Below are 18,936 nucleotides of genomic sequence, written 5' to 3' on the forward strand. Positions count from 1 at the left end.
ATCAGGAAATCAAAGAGACTATGAATATTGATATGGGATTAGAGGGAAGCAAAAAATCGTCCCCAAGTTCGAATGAAGACGAGGTTCCAGTTTGCCAGCTAAAAGAGATTTGTGAAAAACTAGATTCCAAAACAAACCAAAAGATTCCATAATTAGACTTTAATTATCGTTTGTATCCCAATTAACAGCTTTTTCAAAGATTCAGCCAAATTACAAGACCCTTAAATTCTTCCCCGACAACTTTACCCATTTTACCTCTAAATTTCGATGAAAAACCCGATTCGTTTCTCATAAAACTACCCCAAAACGAAAATCCTTCTTCAACCCTAAATCTTGATGATACCCAGAAATTATTTTCATCATTTTCCACTACAAAATTGATTAAATCAGTTTTAAATCTTAGTATGGCGTCTATTGACCCGATTGTTGAAATGGGTATTTGGATTTATGAGGTCAAAATTGATTGAAATACCCGTTTTTCGTCAAGCAATTTTGGAGTCAGTTAAGCATAGTTTTTGTGAACAATTTGCTGCTGGGAAAGATATAAAGGAAACAAGTTTGATTGTTGAGAAGATTTATGAGGCTGGTGTAACACCCTCAAAATAAGTCAGACTATTTAAATCCCTATAATCAATACATAGTCTCAATGTTCCATCTTTCTTCCTAACAAATAATACTGGAGCTCTCCAAGGTGATACACTTGGTCTTATATATCCTTTATCCAAGAAATCCTCAAGTTGTACCTTCAACTCTTGCAACTCGGCAGGTGCCATGCTATAAGGTGACTTTGAAATGAGTCATATTCCCAAACTAAGTCAATCTTGAAGTCTAACTCTCTCACAGGTGGCATCTCTGGAACCTCATCTGGGAACATATCAACAAACTCCTTAACTACAGGTATCTCTCCTAACTCGTCCTCTTTCATGCTCGTGTCCTTTACATGGCACAAATATACGGGGTAGCCTTTCCTAAGATGGGTCTGGAGATTTAGAGCGGAGATAAGCTTGGTCTTTGGTGGTTCGAAAGCAGTTTCTTGGAAGATTAGTTAATATCCCTTAGGGCCTCCAAAGGTAATTCTCTGTTTAGCACAACGGATTTTAGCCTGATACTTCTTTAACCAATCCATCCCCAAAAACGAAATCGAGGCAACTAACAAAAAAAACGAAAGTCAACGAAAACATAATTAAAAGAAATAACCACTACTACTAAGTACTTAAAAGTACTTCAAAGCAATAAATCCATTGGTCCCCACTCTCATAATTTATTTTATTTTTTTTTTTTTTGTAACTTGCTTAAATTATTTAAAATAATCTTACTTGTACCATTTAGCCTATTTTTAATTAAAGCCTTTATCAACTTTAAATCCTAAACGACCCTAAAATTTGACCAAAACAAACCTAGGCTACTGATACCAATTTGTAACACCCTCAGAATAGGTCAGACTTTTGAAAACACCTTTAATGAAAAACATGAGCCAAAACCTACTAATGGGAGTGTTACCGCCACATCTATTTCTAATAAAATAAATGTAAGGCTTAACGACTAAGAAATAACTTAATAACTTTAAATCCAACAAAGGGTCTTACAACATAAGAGAAAACTAAAACGCAATCTATGTCCATATAAAATTTAAACAACTTAAGGTAAAATTTAAACTGAAATACGACTCTAACAAAAACTATGCTTCTAGGTGATCCTCACTCCACGATTCCCACGCAATCAATAACCTGCAACATAAGAATGCAAGAAAAACAAGGGAAAAACTCCCAAAATCAGGAAATTGAGTAATTCCAACTCCATCCCGTAAAATGATTAAGTTTGAAAAGGATTTAAAAAAAATAAAATATAATCAAATTGAAAATAATTTTAGAAAATAATTAATAGCTGAGTTTAAAAGAAAAACAATTTGAGAAAACAATATATATACACATAAACCAATTCATTAATTTGATATTTAATAATGACAAATACATAATCAAATTTTTTAATTTGAGGGAACGAGAACGCCAGTAGGCCGAAGCTTTACCCCTATACCTACTTCATCAAGAGGTCGTCACCTCAAATAATTCAAGGCCAGCAGAGTAGTCTCAGGGAACCCTAGTGTGCACACCCCTTCTACTTGGATCACAACAAATAGAAGGAAGACCAAACATCGTATCAAGTATCAGAAATAATAATACCTGTCGGCAGCTATACTAACCAAACAGGACAACCTGTTCATCACCCTTATACTTGGATCACAATAAATATAAGAGCTTCATTTCCCTCATGTTACACTTTACGTGATTTAATATATTTTAATAATTAGTCGCGAGCACACAAACATACATTATACATTTTATTTTATGATCATAATTTTTCCCAATAATTTTATATCTCAGGAATATTCAATTGAAATCTCATTTTTCAAATCATCATTCTAACATCAATTGATGGTAATAGGAATTAATATCATAAATATTTCTCTTTCAAATAAATCGTATCAAATTTCGATATTAAAATAATAATATAAATTCTATCAAAATAATAATTATAAATTCAAGTTTGACAAAAATAATCACTAGTGGAAAAAACCTCATTTGCTGCGGTTTTTTGGCCATTATTTGCTGCGGATTTGGCCCCAACCAATAGTGATAGCAGCAAATAGCCTATTTTAAATGTTGCGGTTAAAAACCGCAGCAAAAAAGGGTATTATTTGCTACGGTCAGTCCCCAAAACCGCAGCATAGTGGTATTATTTGCTGCGGTCAGTCCCCAAAACCGCAGCAAATAAGTGGTATTATTTGCTGCGGTCAGCACCCATAACCGCAGTAAATAATGGCACTTATTTGCTGCGGTTTTGGGTGCTGACCGCAGCAAATAGATATTTTTTTTTGTTTTTTTCGTTTTATTCTAATAATAATCCAATAATAATGTAAAATAACAATGATTAATCCAATAATAATCCAATGATAATCACCAATAATCTCTTTGTAATAATAAACTCTCGCTCGTATATATATATATAATATTATGTACGTACATATATATATATATATATATATATATATATATATATATATATATATATATATATATATATAATATATATATATATATATATATATATATATATATATATATATATAATATACATTAAAGTATAAAAAATAATCTATACTAATTACAATTTATCAAGGACAAATATTAGCAAGATACGCGGCAATCTTGTCTTTTAATTCGCGCATCTCTTCACTTCTCAAAGGGCGTGTTTCCCTCGGAATGTCGTTTAAAACCTATATATAATATAAAAATAAAAGATTAATATAGAAACATTAGATTTTACTAATAATATATTTAATTAAGAACGTAACAAATAATTACGACATCTATATTTTCGACTCCAAAGTCCTTCACGGATTTTATTACATCGTCCATATACTTCAGCGCGTAGTAGCCGCAGTTAATGGAAGAAGAAGGTTGTTGAAAGCACTAAGAGAAAATAGATGTTAGTGTCAAAAACGGTTAAAAACGCATAAAATCGCAACTTAACACGTAAATTCTAGAATATGACTATGATTTTCAATTCTAACAACTTCTACACAATAATATATACCAAATAGTGTTGTGTGCCAAGTTTTGTGCAAAACAAACCAAGTTTGAGCTACTTTACGCGCGAAATTGACAAAAACGCTTAAAAACCCTTAAAATCGCAACTTAACACCTGATTTCTAGGATATGACCATTATTTTCAATTCTAACCATTTCAACACAATAATATATGCTAAATAGTGTTGTGTGCCAAGTTTCGTGCATAACAAACCCAATTTGAGCTACTTTACGCGCGAAATTGACAAAAACGCTTAAAAACCCTTACAATCGCAACTTAACTTCTAATTTCTAGCATATGACTATTATTTTCAATTCTAACCATTTCAACACAATAATATACGCCAAATAGTGTTGTGTGCCAAGTTTCGTGCATAACAAACCATGTTTGACCTACTTTACGCGCGAAATTGACAAAAACGCTTAAAAACTCTTAAAATTGCAACTTAACACCTAATTTCTAGCATATGACTATTATTTTCAATTCTAACCATTTCAACACAATAATATATACCAAATAGTGTTGTTTGCCAATTTTCGTGCAAAACAAACCAAGTTTGAGCTACTTTACGCGCGAAATTGACAAAAACGCTTAAAAACCCTTAAAATCGCAACTTAACACCTAATTTCTAGGATATGACTATTATTTTCAATTATAAACATTTCCACACAATAATATATGCTAAATAGTGTTGTGTGCCAAGTTTCGTGCATAACAAACCAAATTTGAGCTACTTTACGCGCGAAATTGACAAAAACGCTTAAAAACCCTTAAAATCGCAACTTAACACCTAATTTCTAGCATATGACTATTATTATCAATTCTAACCATTTCAACACAATAATATATTCCAAATAGTGTTGTGTGCCAAGTTTCGTGCATAACAAACCATGTTTGACCTACATTACGCGCGAAATTGACATAGCAGCAAACTAGTGACCAGACCACCTTGCCCGACACGTGGAGACCAAACCAATGCATCCAGGACCTAGGCTAAAGTGGAAATGGAGTATTGGTACTTGCATCTAGCTATCAAGGTCCTAAAAGCATTCTAACAATCCCCGTGGACTCCTGGAAGCTGAGCTGAAGGAGGGCTGCTCGACAGTTTGCTAGATCAAAATTGTTTAAGTGTTTGTGGTTGTTTCGTGTTCTTTTCATGATCATTTGTAGTTTTTGTCTGTGTCATTAATCAAAGCTTACGCACAACATTAATCATTGCATAACCAAGGCCTTAATCAGCCCCGGTTTCGCATCAAAACAAGGTTTGAGCTACTTTACGCGCGAAATTGACAAAAACGCTTAAAAACCCTTAAAATCGCAACTTAACTTCTAATTTATAGCATATGACTATTATTTTCAATTCTAACCATTTCAACACAATAATATACGCCAAATAGTGTTGTGTGCCAAGTTTCGTGCATAACAAACCATGTTTGACCTATTTTACGCGCGAAATTGACAAAAACGCTTAAAAACCCTTAAAATCGCAACTTAACATCTAATTTCTAACATATGACTATTATTTTCAATTCTAACCATTTCAACACAATAATATATGCCAAATAGTGTTGTGTGCCAAGTTTCGTGCAAAACAAACCAAGTTTGAGCTACTTTACGCGCGAAATTGACAAAAACGCTTAAAAACCCTTAAAATCGCAACTTAACACCTAATTTCTAGCATATGACTATTATTTTCAATTCTAACCATTTCAACACAATAATATATGCCAAATAGTGTTGTGTGCCAAGTATCGTGCATAACAAACCAAATTTGAGCTACTTTACGCGCGAAATTGACAAAAACGCTTAAAAAACCTTAAAATCGCAACTTAACTTCTAATTTCTAGCATATGACTATTATTTTCAATTCTAACCATTTCAACACAATAATATATGCCTAATAGTGTTGTGTGCCAAGTTTCGTGCATAACAAACCAAATTTGACCTACTTTACGCGCGAAATTGACAAAAACGCTTAAAAACCCTTAAAATCGCAACTTAACTTCTAATTTCTAGTATATGACTATTATTTTCAATTATAACCATTTCAACACAATAATATATGCCAAATAGTGTTGTGTGCCAAGTTTCGTGCATAACAAACCAAGTTTGACCTACTTTACGCGCGAAATTGACAAAAACGCTTAAAAACGCATAAAATCGAATTTGTGTACCTTTATTGCTGTCCATTTTGGAAATGTGACTCTGGATGTAGATTCCATTTGTTCACGCACTCTTTTCATTGCGCTGAAACGCATGGGAAAAGTAATACTATATATATATATATATATATATATATATATATATATATATATATATATATATATATATATATATATATATATATATATATATATATATATATATATATATATATATATATATATATATATATATATGTATAACACTTAATTAGATCAAATTGGTAAAATAATTAATATTAGGTACGCATTCAACAACGCTTTGAATATTGTGTTGCGAGGTGGGCTTTGCGGTTTTTGTAATGAGTCGAAGACGTGCACAGTGTTCGTAAAAGGACATATGACCAAAAGTATCCAATGTAAACTACAAACACAAATTTAAAATCAACAAATTAGAGATTAGGTGACTTTAAAAATCAAAAGATAAGTTCAATTTCAAAAATAAAACTTACTCTTCCACATATGGAGCTAGAATGAATGTGTGTTTAGATGCAAGGGAATTAGTCAAAGCAGTCTCAATGTATGCTCTGACGTCATCTGGATCATTTTAACATTAACTACCCGAAATCGACTCCGGACAAAACCATCCAATTTTTATTGGAGGTTCGCAAGAATTTAGCTCCTCGTAAGCCGCACTAAACTCACAAATAAGAAAATTTTGTTAGTAATTCGGTTTAAAACAATTAAACAACAATGCCTAACTTGTAAGATAATGAACATCACCTCATGTAGACATGGAAAAGAGCTACACTCAGCATCTCTCCTCTCAAAAATTGCCCGATGTCACTAGGACCAATAATTACAAACGGGCTCTCTAAAAAGCAGTATTGCTCCTTCAGCAGCTTCAAAATGATTGGGTTCTCCTCACTTATGCGAGATGCACAATAATGCAGCCATTTGCAATCTTGAGAGAGATCTTTTAGCTCCTCATCAGTCAAAATTGGAGTGCTTGGCATCGACTTTGACCCAGTCGACACCTTTGCTGAGGAACCGACCTCTCTCCAAGATTCCTTTAGACTCTTTTGCTATTTCAATCTATACAATTAAATTAGTGTGAGCATGCAATTAAAAAAATAAAAATAAATAAGGTACAAATGATTCTTACCATGTTAGTGAATCGGACCCAAGCATATGGCCATGTGACGAAACTACCTAGGGCGTCTAATAGTTTCTCAAGGCTCCATGCTGGCATTGGAATTGGGAGTGAGAAATCTTCAAACCCCTTTACAATAGTCTCCACGGTCACACTGATGTGGCCACTTGTAACGGGCATTGAATGCACTGTTTGGCCCTCTTTATTTGGCTGGGCCACACCATATGCAACCTCAGTTAAGTCGCCATCACTAGCAATACCTAACTGAGGCAGCAAAAGAGAACAAGGAGTCGCCTCCTGAAAATTGTGTCTTTTAGTATAATAAGCATCATAATAAAATATTAATTACGCGTTGCAATTTAAATTAATAAGTGATTATATATTTAAAAACTATGTACCTGTAGCACTGGCTCCGGAGTTGGCTCCGGATTTTGAGCAACGGGGGTAATGAGCTGGGGTGCTACGGGGGTAATGGGCTCGGGTGTTGGCTCGACCAAAGCGTTAGGATCCCCATGTTGACTTTCCTGATCCTCGACAATCAGGTTTGCCAAGTCCACAATGGGTGCTCCCATCTTCTGCAACACGGCGGCCAGCTTGGCGAGAACGTCCTTCGTAATCTCCGCTCGGAGGTTTGCTGCTTCTTCTCGTGTGATCTACACGCATATAACCAACATCTACATCATCTTAATCCACTGATTTTAGATAGATAAAGGGAGGGGAGTCTTCAAAAGCATCATATTCTTCCTCATCCTCAACATCACCTATACCAAGGATACTTCTTTTTCCCGTTACAACAATAGACCATTTTTTATCAGACGGGTCGACAATGTAGAATACTTGCTTGGCTTGTGTAGCTAGTATGAGTGGCTCCTCACTATCACGCAAACGAGCTAAGTCTACAAGAGTGAATCCACAAGGGTCCTCATTTTTAATGCATCGTCGATTATTATCTACCCACTTACATTTGAAAAGACCAATATTGAAAGTAGAGTAGTCAAGCTCCCATATTTCATGTACCCGCCCGTAGTATACCAATTTAGCATCAACTGGCGCTTGATCCTTCGCACTCGCGTAAAATGTAGACGACGCCAAAATAGAAACCCCACTATTCTGTAGATACGATGACTTCTTGTCTTGACCCTCAGTCCAAAATGTGAAGCCATTGACATCGTAAACCTCATATTTGTTGACATCATCACAAGGACCAAAAGCTAACCACTTAACAATTTCGGATACACCCTTGAGTTCTTCGCATATTACTCGATTATGAAACCAATTAATAAACGTCTTGTTATGCAACTGCATCAATGCCCTATCCCCTTTAGAAGGATGTTTTGCGCGCAATATATCAAAATGCTCACTCAAAAAAGGATGAACTTCCGGAATATGATGCAACACATACAAGTGTGCTTGTACAAGGCTTTCTCGAGGAGGTGTGACCGATTTGGAGCCTGTTTCGGTGATGAAACGAGGGAGTGCAAAAGACACTTAGAATACCTGGAGATAGGTAGAAGTGTGATCAAGAGAAGCAACTCGTGGGAGGAAGTGACTTGAATTCCTGTAAAACAACTCGTTAGCCTTGTCCGGGGGGTGATCTCCCGGAAAACCCCTCCGACGCTCAAGTTAGAACGTGGATATGAGAATATGGTACAGAATGAATACAAAAAGATGCAGTGGGGAATGTTATTGGATTGTTGGTAGGCTAATGAAGTGGAGTATGAGCAAGGATGCTTAAGAGAATTATTTTCAGATGCCCCCTCCTCTCTTGATGGTAGCCCCTATTTATAATGATGAGGAAGGGAGGTTATATCATAGTGTGGGAGTTGAAGATCATGGGAGACATGGGCAGTCCATTCCCATGGAGGAGGGATTACCATACAATTAAGGGGAAGTGGGGAGTTACCAAGCAAGGAGAACCATGCATTATGGGAGAGTGGGGAGGTGAGTCAATTTGATGGTCATTCCCTTAGGGGAAGTTAGGGTTTTTAGAGACAATTGGCCCATGGGCCATTCAAGGAAGATGGGGAATCCAGAAAAGGCCCGTTGACCGAAAGTCAAAGTCAACCCAAAAGGTCAAGGGGTATTTAAGTAATATAAATAAATAAATAAATAAATAAATAAATAATACCATGACATTTAGCCCCACGCATAAAAGGAGGATGTGAGGAATAGCCCCAGCGATCAGAAACATCTTCTTTTATGCGGAAAAATACGCGTCCGTCGGACTTGGCTTAATGAAGAAACATGATCGTAGAGAATACTCAAAAGCTCATAAGGAGTAATACGGCCACAATTTGGCAGATCTTCAGACGGATCAGGAAAATTTGGCTTGTAAGCTTCGAATCGACAGTTCACATGTCAAATTCCGAGTTATAATGGAGAAGTTATCGGCTTTTCAAAATAACCGCAAGAGATGCTTTAAAGTAAAGAAAAATGATTAACACCATCAAAGCCGCGGCTTCCAGAATGCCGCGGAATATCCTTGGCTATCCTTTTTATTTATCCTCGGAAGAACAGATGTGGGAGTCGGACCCCGATATGTGCCCCACTGATGTCGCGGAAGTCTCAGTACTTAAAATATTTTTGAGTAAGGCAGCCCCCAAGGGGGGGTCCGACTTATCAACCGCACGGATCTCCACGGACCTGGGTATCTTCCTTTTCATCAAGGCTTCGAGCCGGAGAGTAGGAGGAAAACATGATACCGCGGCATAGCTGAGCTGACCCTCTAGTTAAATGAGCCACATGTATGAAAGACACGGCTTGAACATGTACTTTGATTTTTCAGTCTTCACTGAGGTACCTAGGGGGGTCCGACTTATCGATGTGGCGGGAAATTTTTAAAACTTGAAGTCGTTTTGAATTTCCTCGTTCTGACATGCCCCCCTTCTATCTTTAAAGACGTGGAAAGATTTTGTAATTCCATGTCACGGATGACACTAAAGGTACGGAAGCATTTCTCCCGTACTTAGAATTTTTACCTTAACTGGGACCATTTGGGGGTCCGACTTGTCGACCATGCGGACACCCCAACACGGAATAATTCGCATTCGTTCTGGAGTGTAACTTTTCATACTTAAAACATTTTTCGTTCTTGGAGGTGCAGTTTAGGGTCCGACTTGTCGACTTCCCGGACGTACTCAAATGTTGGAAGACTTGGAACAAATTTCCACACTCTCCCTCTCCTTGGGGGTCCGACTTATCGACCCGACGGTTGCCCGAAAGTTGGTTAACTGGATACTTGGAGAAATTTGATGTTCCCCCCACATTGGGGATCCGACTTATCAATCTCCCGGCTATAGTTAAGAACTGACACTTCAAAGATTTTTCAATATTTCCTTTCTATTGAGGGTCCGACTTGTAGATCTTACGAAACGTGTTGAACACTTAGAAAAATTCCCAACGATTTCCCCTCATGGGGAGTCCGACTTATCTTTTTCCCGGCTCTCGTTTGGGATTCTTCTTTCTATTTATTGTACTCAAGTCCCAAAGGCATTTATTGCTGTTATAAATAGGGTGGTTGGAACAGTTCCCTCTCACCTAATTCTCATTACTTCCTTCAAATTTTTACATCGCTGGAAAAAGAAAGTAGAGAGAGACGCTCTGACCATCTTCATCCCTCCTTCAAATTTCTGACGAATTCTTGAAGATCTTCAAGATATCTGACAGATCTTCATCAAGTTTCTGACAAATCTCCAACTTTCTTCAAAGGTATTCAAACTTTTTCCCAGATCTTCGAATTTCTTCAAGTTAATCTTCAAACTGTTCTTAAATTTCTTCGATTTGTTCTTGAATTTCTTCAAATTATTCTAGAATGTTAGCCTAGAACATTGAATTCGTTTTATGAATTTAGTCTCTGTCCTTTACAAGTTTCGCCTATTACTTTATGATTCTTATTAACATAGATGTCGCGGCTACTCAAGAGACCATAGCTAACTCAGATATCAACCCTACTAACTTGCCGGAGACTCCTTTGATAGTACGTAGACGTCTTAATAAAAAGGGGTTATTAATGAATGATTCGGACGAAAGTAGTTCGGTGAGAATTACCCCACATTACGAACCAGTAAAAGCCGGGGATGAGTCGTCTGTATCCCCTATATACCCTCCGGAGATTATGAAAACTACTCCTTGGGAAGTGAGCATTGCTTTCTTTCCCAATTACTTGCCGCGAATAAATCCTGACCTGGAAGGGTTATTGTATGTAGATATGGAAAACCTTGAAGGATCAGCCGAGTCTTCTGGAAGGGAGAGTGCAGCGCCAGTTCCTTCTCCATTCTACATTCCAAACGGCAGGCCCCTAAACTACTTCATTGATTTACAGACCAAGAGAGATCTAGACAACCGTCGGGAAGCCATCTCTCAAAAATGGGGTTTGAAAGACAACATAAACGTTATTACCCCGGGGAATTATGACACTGTTAGGTTTCCTCCCCCACACTGTATAGCTGTATACTTTCCCTCTTTTGAGTTAGGACTTAGGTTTCCTCTTCACCCGTTTTTTAGGGAGGTGTTAGAGTTTTTGAACGTTTCAGTGCCCGAGTTATACCCAAACGCCTGGGGTTGTATGGTGGCATTTTTGATCTTGTGCAAAGTTTTGGCTGTGCCACCAACACTCACCGCCTTTAGATATATATTCAGAGCCCGCCTATGTAATTCTCAATCATACGGCTGCGGCTGGATAACTTTTACCCATCGTCGTGGACTGAAGATAGTCCACGACCTCCCTGATAACCAAAAGGGGTATAGGACTAAATTTGCCTACCTCTATAATTCGGAAGGATGGACTATCAAGACTTCCTTCGACATCAAACCCAACCTTTCGGGTTTCAATAATGGTATCCCGCAATGTTCTCTTAGCGACGCGTTGATAATCGAGTATGCAAAGATGGACGTTCAACTGGGAAGGAAACCCATGAACGTCCAACTCAACTGGATACCCGGTCGTCCTGAGTTGGAGAATGAGAACCTCCTCTCAGCATTCGGCATCAGCTTGGCTATCGATCGGAGTAAGAGTTGTCGGATTTCTTCCTTCTCTTTTCTATGGTATGTTTACCTGTTTCTAACTCATGGTTTTACAGGGATAGCCAAGGAAAATCTTCGAGCAAAGAGTCCAGATCTAATGAAGAAATTCAGTGTTTTGAGACTTGCTCAAGGGGCCATCCAACGGCCCGAGGATAAGCCTCTACCTCTTCCTCCGAAGGTATAACTCCACACATTTTTTCGTTCTGAAAAATTTCTGTTGATTCCTCCTAACCTTTTGTTTTGTAGGACTCGACGACCGTAGAGAAGGGTCTTGACGAGGTGCCCGGCGAGGAAGAGGCTCTCCGTCTCCTCGAGGAGAGGAGAAAAGTACACGTTCCCGATGACTCCCAAAGGGTAATCCCCTCTAAGAGGAGGGAATCAAAGAAAAAGAAAAGTGGGAAGGGGAGGAAGAGAAAAAGAGACTCTCCTTCCCACGGGGAGAGCGTGGCAAAGAAGGTCTCCCTCGATACCATACATACCGCCGTACCTCTACAGGCGAGGTCGGCGGGAGGGGAGACGTCGACTCCCCAAGCCGAAGCCCCCATCTCCCCGAAAGACAAGGAGACGGTCGGGAAGTCGTCTGCGGCCCCAGAGCCGCGGATAGAGGAGGTGTATCGTCGTAGGGAGGTCACACCTTTCCAACCCGATACCCTCTTCAATGAATTGGGGCACAAGGGTATGATTACCCGTTTCAACCGGGCGACGTCCCATCTGATCAGCCGGAAGGACGTCGATCATCTGGACTCCCTGCCTCCTGTCGACAGGGTTCGTCAACTCCAGGCCTCGGCGGCTGAGATACAATGTCAGTTTTTCAGTCTGTTCGAATTATATTGCCGGATGATCTATTTGACCTTATTCTCCTTTGCAGACGTACTTAAGGCTATCGTTTGAATTGAACCTTAGCCGTCAGAGTGCCGCGGACAGAGAAACCCTGGCGGCCCTCACTTCTCACTGCCAAGAACAAGAGGAGGAGCTGAAGAGGCTGAGGGCGGATCTTGAGGAGCTGCCTTCCTTAAAGGAGAAGCTGGCTAAGTGCGTTGAATTAAAAGAGCGCTTAGTCAGCACAGAAGAATGGCGAGAAAGGGCCAGGAAGCAGCTTGAGGGGACCGTGGCTAACTTGGACATGGCGTCAAATATGTCGGCCACCCTTGGCCATGAGATCGGGCACCTGACGGATGTTCATGCTAAGCTGGTGCGACAAAACCAGTCACTTCTGCGTCAGGTGTCCGATGATTCGGATAAGTTCCAAACCTTGCTGTCCGCGGCAAGAATATACAAGCTTTGCTTGGGTAGGAAGTCGCGGATGGTAAGGGATTGGTTGTCCTTGGATGAGCCGGAGGCGTCAAGTTTCTTGGGGTCGCTAACCACGGAAATGGTGGGAGCCGGTACCATGATAAGCGGTGAAAGATTCCGCCTGGCTGCCGCGGAGTTAGGCGTCGACTTTGATTCCCTCCTTGAGAAAGCCAATGAGAAGGGGAACGAAGCTTTGGCTAACCTAGCTCCGATTTTGGATCGGGAGTCAGCGGTGCTGGTGGACCCCCATTGGGACGCGGAAGAGGCTAGGGAGTGGTCGGAGAGAGTGGACCCTGCTGCTGAAAAGGAGGCCTTACGTCTTGATTTGGACAAACTCTCTCTCTCTCCTCCCTCTGCCTCGGACGTCTCCGAGAACTTGGCGCTTTCTAAGCTGGAGAGTTTGTGTTTAGACTTATCCAATCTGCTGATTGACGAGGGCAAAAACCTCCAAGGCTTATCCAGGGACTTATCCGAGATCGGAGTGGAGCCGTTCGATGTTAAAGAATTCATAAGCTTCACTCCGAGCCTTGGCGAGGGAGTGGCCGGGTCCCCCCCTCAAGATCCGGAGGGAGATGTAGACGCCTTCTTGGATGATCTCTGATTTTTGTAATATAAATTTTGTAATATTAACTTTTGTAACCTTAAATATAATCAATTTGTATGTTGATCTTGATGCCGTATTTGTTTAAATATTTTAAATTTTCTTTCATCGGCCGCGGCTTCTCTCCCTCACTAGGCAGGAAACAGCGTTTAATTGATGTCACGGCTTGAACTTGTAGATTTGACAATTTCGACCTTGGAACCAATTTAAGGGTCCGACTTATCAATGTCGCGGCTGGTTGAACTTCAGGACCCTTATCAGAGGGTCCGACTTGTCGACGTTGCGGACAAGGAACATTCAGCTAGATATTTGGAATGATTTTTAACTCGGGACCCCAATCTGAGGGTCCGACTTGTCGATGTCCCGGTTGGGAAACATTTTGGCGAATAACTTTGAATATTTTTGAAGTTTGGGACCCCAATCTGGGGGTCCGACTTGTCGATGTTCCGGTTGGGAAACATCTTTGTGAAAAACTTGGAATATTTTTGAACTTAGGGACCCCAAACTGGGGGTCCGACTTATCGATGTCCCGGTTGGAAAACATCTTTGTGAAAAACTTAGAATGTTTTTGAATTCAGAGACCCCAAACTGGGGGTCCGACTTATCGATGTCCCGGTTGGAAAACATCTTTGTGAAAAACTTAGAATGTTTTTGAATTCAGGGACCCCAAACTGGGGGTCCGACTTATCGATGTCCCGGTTGGGAAACATCTTTGTGAAAAACTTAGAATATTTTTGAATTCAGGGACCCCAAACTGGGGGTCCGACTTATCGATGCTACGAACAGATGGTGAATGCTTCAAATGATTTTTAGTCTTGGAACCCTATTCTAAGGGTCCGACTTATAGATCACAAGTTCGTTAGTGACTTAGAATAATTTGATAATGGGACCCCTCTCAAGGGGTCCGACTTATGGATATTACTGATTTAATAAGATTTGCAATAGATTTTTACCAAATAATTGCGAACATAGGAGCCGGATAATCTGAAAATGAAACTTCTGTTATAAAGGATTGATAAGAATACAAATGACGATGACAAAAGTGATTTCGAATGACAACGCAACTATGTTGCGGAATGAAGGTAGTCGCGGATTGATGCTGCTAACACTGATACTAGTAACTGATTGCCCCTTGCAAATTTTATTAAATGAAGAATTTCTTTAAGTGGTCTCCATTCCATGGACGGGGTAGTTTTTTCCCTTTCATGTCTTCTAGTTCGAAAGTTCCCGGTTTAATGATGCGGGTGACTTTAAAAGGGCCGTCCCAGTTGGCTCCTAACTTTCCTTTTTCCCCTATCTTTCCCGTAGCCTCGACTTTGCGGAGTACAAAGTCCCCAATTTGAATACGTCTGGTTTTGACATGACGGTTGAAGCTACGAATCATTCTCTGCTTCTGTGCTATCGATCTCAACAGTGTGTTTCCTCTTGTTTCGGGTAGGAGATCTAGGTTTGTTCTTTTTCCTTCCTCATTCTCGGCGTGTGAGTAGTAGGTGACCCGTGTGGAGGGTACGCCTATTTCCACTGGAAGTACGGCTTCGGATCCGTACACTAAAGAGAATGGCGTATGCCCCGTGGCCTCTTTGATTGTTGTTCGACTTGCCCATAAGATGCCTGGTAATTCTTCATCCCAATTTTCTTTGACCCCTTCTATCTTCTTTTTGATACCGTTGAGAATTTCCTTGTTTGCGGACTCAACTTGCCCGTTAGTTTGAGGTCGAGATACAGAACTGAACCTGATTTGGATGTTGAACCTGTCGCAGTACTCGGTGGTGTTCTTGCTAACAAATTGCCTTCCATTGTCTGTTATGATCACACGAGGGATGCCATATCTTGTTATAATATTCCGCCATATAAACTGACAGCCTCTGCTTCCACATACTTGGTGAAGTAATCGATAGTCACAATGATGAACTTTCTTTGGCCCTTGGCAGGTGGGAAGGGGCCGAGGAGATCCATGCCCCATTTGTCAAAAGGCAGAACGGCTTGCATGGCGGTCAAGTAATTTGATGGCTTCCTCCCAATCTTCGAGTGGTATTGACATTCAGGACATCTTTTGATTAAGGTTTCCGCGTCATTCCTGAGTGAGGGCCAATAATATCCGCTTCTGAGAACCTTTCCTACAACGGTTCGCACTCCTCGATGAATACCACATCCGCCTTCGTGTATTTCGCGAAGGATATAGTTTCCTTCTTCAGGAGAAACACATTTCAGAAGGGGGTGTGTATATGACTTTTTATAGAGCGTTCCTTCGTAGAGTTCGAACCATCTGGCCTTTTTCTGGACCATTCTTGCTTGATTTTTATCTTGGGGAAGCGTCTGATTCTGCAAGAACTTGATGTAAGGATCCATCCACATTTCTGACCTATCAATGGTGTTTACCATGAGATTGATACTGGGGTTTGGAAGTACTTCCCAGATGATGTCGCGGGGCGCGGATGTTTCAGCTGAGCTAGCTAGCTTTGCCAAAGAGTCAGCTTGTGCATTTTGGGATCTTGGGATATGGACCAAAGTGAATTTGTCGAATTTCTGAACAAATTCCTTTACTTGCTGTAAGTACATTTTCATGCTTTCATCTTTGGCCTCGAATTCTCCATTTACCTGTCCAACTATTAGTTGGGAATCAGAAAATGCGGACAATATCTTACCCCCTGCTTCGTAGTAGATTTTCAGCCCCATCAATAAAGCTTCATATTCGGCCTCATTGTTGGACGCCGCGAACTCGAATCTTACCGCCCTTTCCATACGGACCCCGGCGGACGATTCAATGAGGAGTCCAGCCCCACTTGCTAATTGTGTCGAGGACCCATCTACATACAACTTCTATTCTTGATTGGGTTCAGGATGAGGGGGAAGAGTACTTTCAGCAATGAAATCGGCCAGGGCCTGGGCTTTGACCGCTGTGCGAGGCTCATACTCGATTCCGAAATCTGCTAGCTGGTTTGCCCAATCGGTAACGCGGCTTGACTTATTTTTCCCTTCCAGAATCTTTTTCAAAGGTTGATCAGTCCGAACGATGATCTGGTGGGATTGGAAGTATGGCTTCAATTTTCTGCTTGCCATCACTATTGCAAATATGACCTTTTCCACTTCGCAGTAGTTCCCCTCTGAGCCCCGGAATGCATGACTCACATAGTATATTGGAAGTTGTTTCTTTTCTCTTTCCGCCACTAGTACTCCGGATAGCGAGTACTCGGAGATAGTGACATATAGAACCAGCTTCTCTCCTTTGATGGGTGATACTAATTTTGGCAAGGTAGACAGGTGTTCCTTCAATTCCTGGAATGCTTCTTCTGCTTCTCTCGTCCATTCGAACTTGCTTTGCTTTAGGGTTTTGAAGAAGGGGGAGCATTTGTCCGCGGATTTGGATAGAAATCTCCCTAAGGTTGCTAGGCACCCTGTTAGTTTCTGCACTTCTTTTACGGATCTGGGGACTTCATATCTTGGATTGCCTTAATTTTGTCAGGGTTTGCCTCTATCCCTCTTTCGTCGACAAGGAAACCAAGGCACTTACCTCTAGTAACTCCAAAGACGCATTTATCTGGATTGAGTCGCATTTGGTGCTTCCGGAGGGTTATGAATGTTTCTCGGAGGTCTGCAGCATGTTCAGATGCTTGCTTGCTCTTTGAAATCATGTCGTCCACGTATACCTCCAGATTTCGGCCTATTTGAGACTAGAAGACTTTGTTTACCATTCTCTGATACGTGGCTCCGGCGTTCTTTAGACCGAAGGGCATGACTTTGTAGCAGTACACGCCGGCATTCGTGATGAACGCTGTGTGCGGTTGGTCTTCGGGGGACAACGGGATTTGATGATAACCTGCGTTAGCATCCATGAAGCTCAACAGGGCGTGTCCTGCTGTGGAGTCCACCAAACGATCTATCTTGGGGAGAGGGTAGTCGTCTTTTGGGCATGCCTTGTTTAGATCCGTGAAATCGACGTACATTCTCCACTTCCCGTTGGATTTCTTGACGAGAACAACGTTGGAGAGCCAATCTGAATATTTGCATTCCCTGATGAATCCGGCCTTCAATAACTTCTCCACCTCCTCTTTGGCGGCCTCTATTCGCTCTCTTCCCTGATGTCGCAGCTTTTGCTTCACGGGTTTATAACCTGGCTTTATATCAAGTTTATGACACGTGATATGGGTAGGGATACCATCTCTTCCGTGGAGAAAGCGAAGACATCGCGGAACTCGGCGATGGTGGCCAAGAGATCAGTCTTGATTGCGTCTGAGAGGTTTTTTCCAACTTTTATTTGTTTCCCATCAAACATCTCCACCTCCTCATACCGTTCCACTGGGTGAGGCCTTCCGTGGGCGTTGGGGTTGTCTGTATACACGCTCATGACGGCTGAAGAGTCTCCCCTCTTTCTCTTGGAGGGAGTGGAGGAGGTTTCTCGCTTGATGGTACTCACTAGACATTGACGAGCTGTCACTTGGTCCCCTTTGAGTATACCCACTTGCCCATCATCCCGCTCAAACTGAAGCAAGAGTTGATGAGGGAAGATTGCAGCTTTGATTTTGTTGATGAGCGGAAGCCCCATGATGGCGTTGTAGGGGAATGTGAGATCTACAACCGTGAATCGTATGGGCATCGTTCTACTTTTGTCCTTCTCTCCTATTCGTACGGGTAGTACGATGGTACCCAGTGGAACGACCTGGTTTCCCCCAAACCCGATCAAAGGTTTATCGAGGGTTTGCAAGTGTTTTTCTTCAAACTGCATTTTCCTTAGGCAATCCATTGTTAGAAGATCAGCCGTACTTTCGGTATCTACAAGTACCCTTTTGACTTTCATTTGCTCAATTTTCAAAGTGACCACCAGAGGGTCAGTATGTGGTTGTTGCAGCATTTGGGAGGTCGTGGCATCGAATTTCATGACCGGCCCACTGGATGTGGTCATTGGGGGTCCCTTCAGCAGAGTATGGACGCTATCTCTTGCGGCGCGGATGGTGGGATATTCCTCAGTGTATCCACCGAAAATCAGGTTGATAGTCCCTTGAGTGTTGGAACTTTCGCGCCTGGCCTCATCCCTCCCGGGGGATCTGCGTTTTTGGTGCCACGGCTTTCTTTCGACTTCTTTTGCTACATAGTCTCCCTTGTTGATGAACCTCGACAGTTTCCCTTCATCAGCCAATTGG

At 40.9% G+C, this 18,936-nt stretch overlaps 1 protein-coding gene across 1 annotated transcript; it reads right to left on the reverse strand.

Moving 5' to 3' along the window:
• Window positions 1–6,039: 6,039 nt before the first annotated feature.
• On the reverse strand, window positions 6,040–7,454 carry LOC130810986 (uncharacterized). Its single transcript, XM_057677107.1, has 4 exons — window positions 7,281–7,454; window positions 6,895–7,179; window positions 6,513–6,824; window positions 6,040–6,424 (listed from the first exon to the last, which is right to left on the reverse strand). The coding sequence occupies exons 1-3, from the start codon at window positions 7,452–7,454 to the stop codon at window positions 6,720–6,722; spliced, it is 564 nt and encodes a 187-aa protein (XP_057533090.1). The 3' UTR covers window positions 6,040–6,424; window positions 6,513–6,719.
• Between the last annotated feature and the right edge of the window lie 11,482 nt (window positions 7,455–18,936).

This window comes from Amaranthus tricolor, chromosome 4 (genome assembly GCF_026212465.1).
Source record: "Amaranthus tricolor cultivar Red isolate AtriRed21 chromosome 4, ASM2621246v1, whole genome shotgun sequence".
NCBI classification, from domain to species: Eukaryota; Viridiplantae; Streptophyta; class Magnoliopsida; order Caryophyllales; family Amaranthaceae; genus Amaranthus; species Amaranthus tricolor.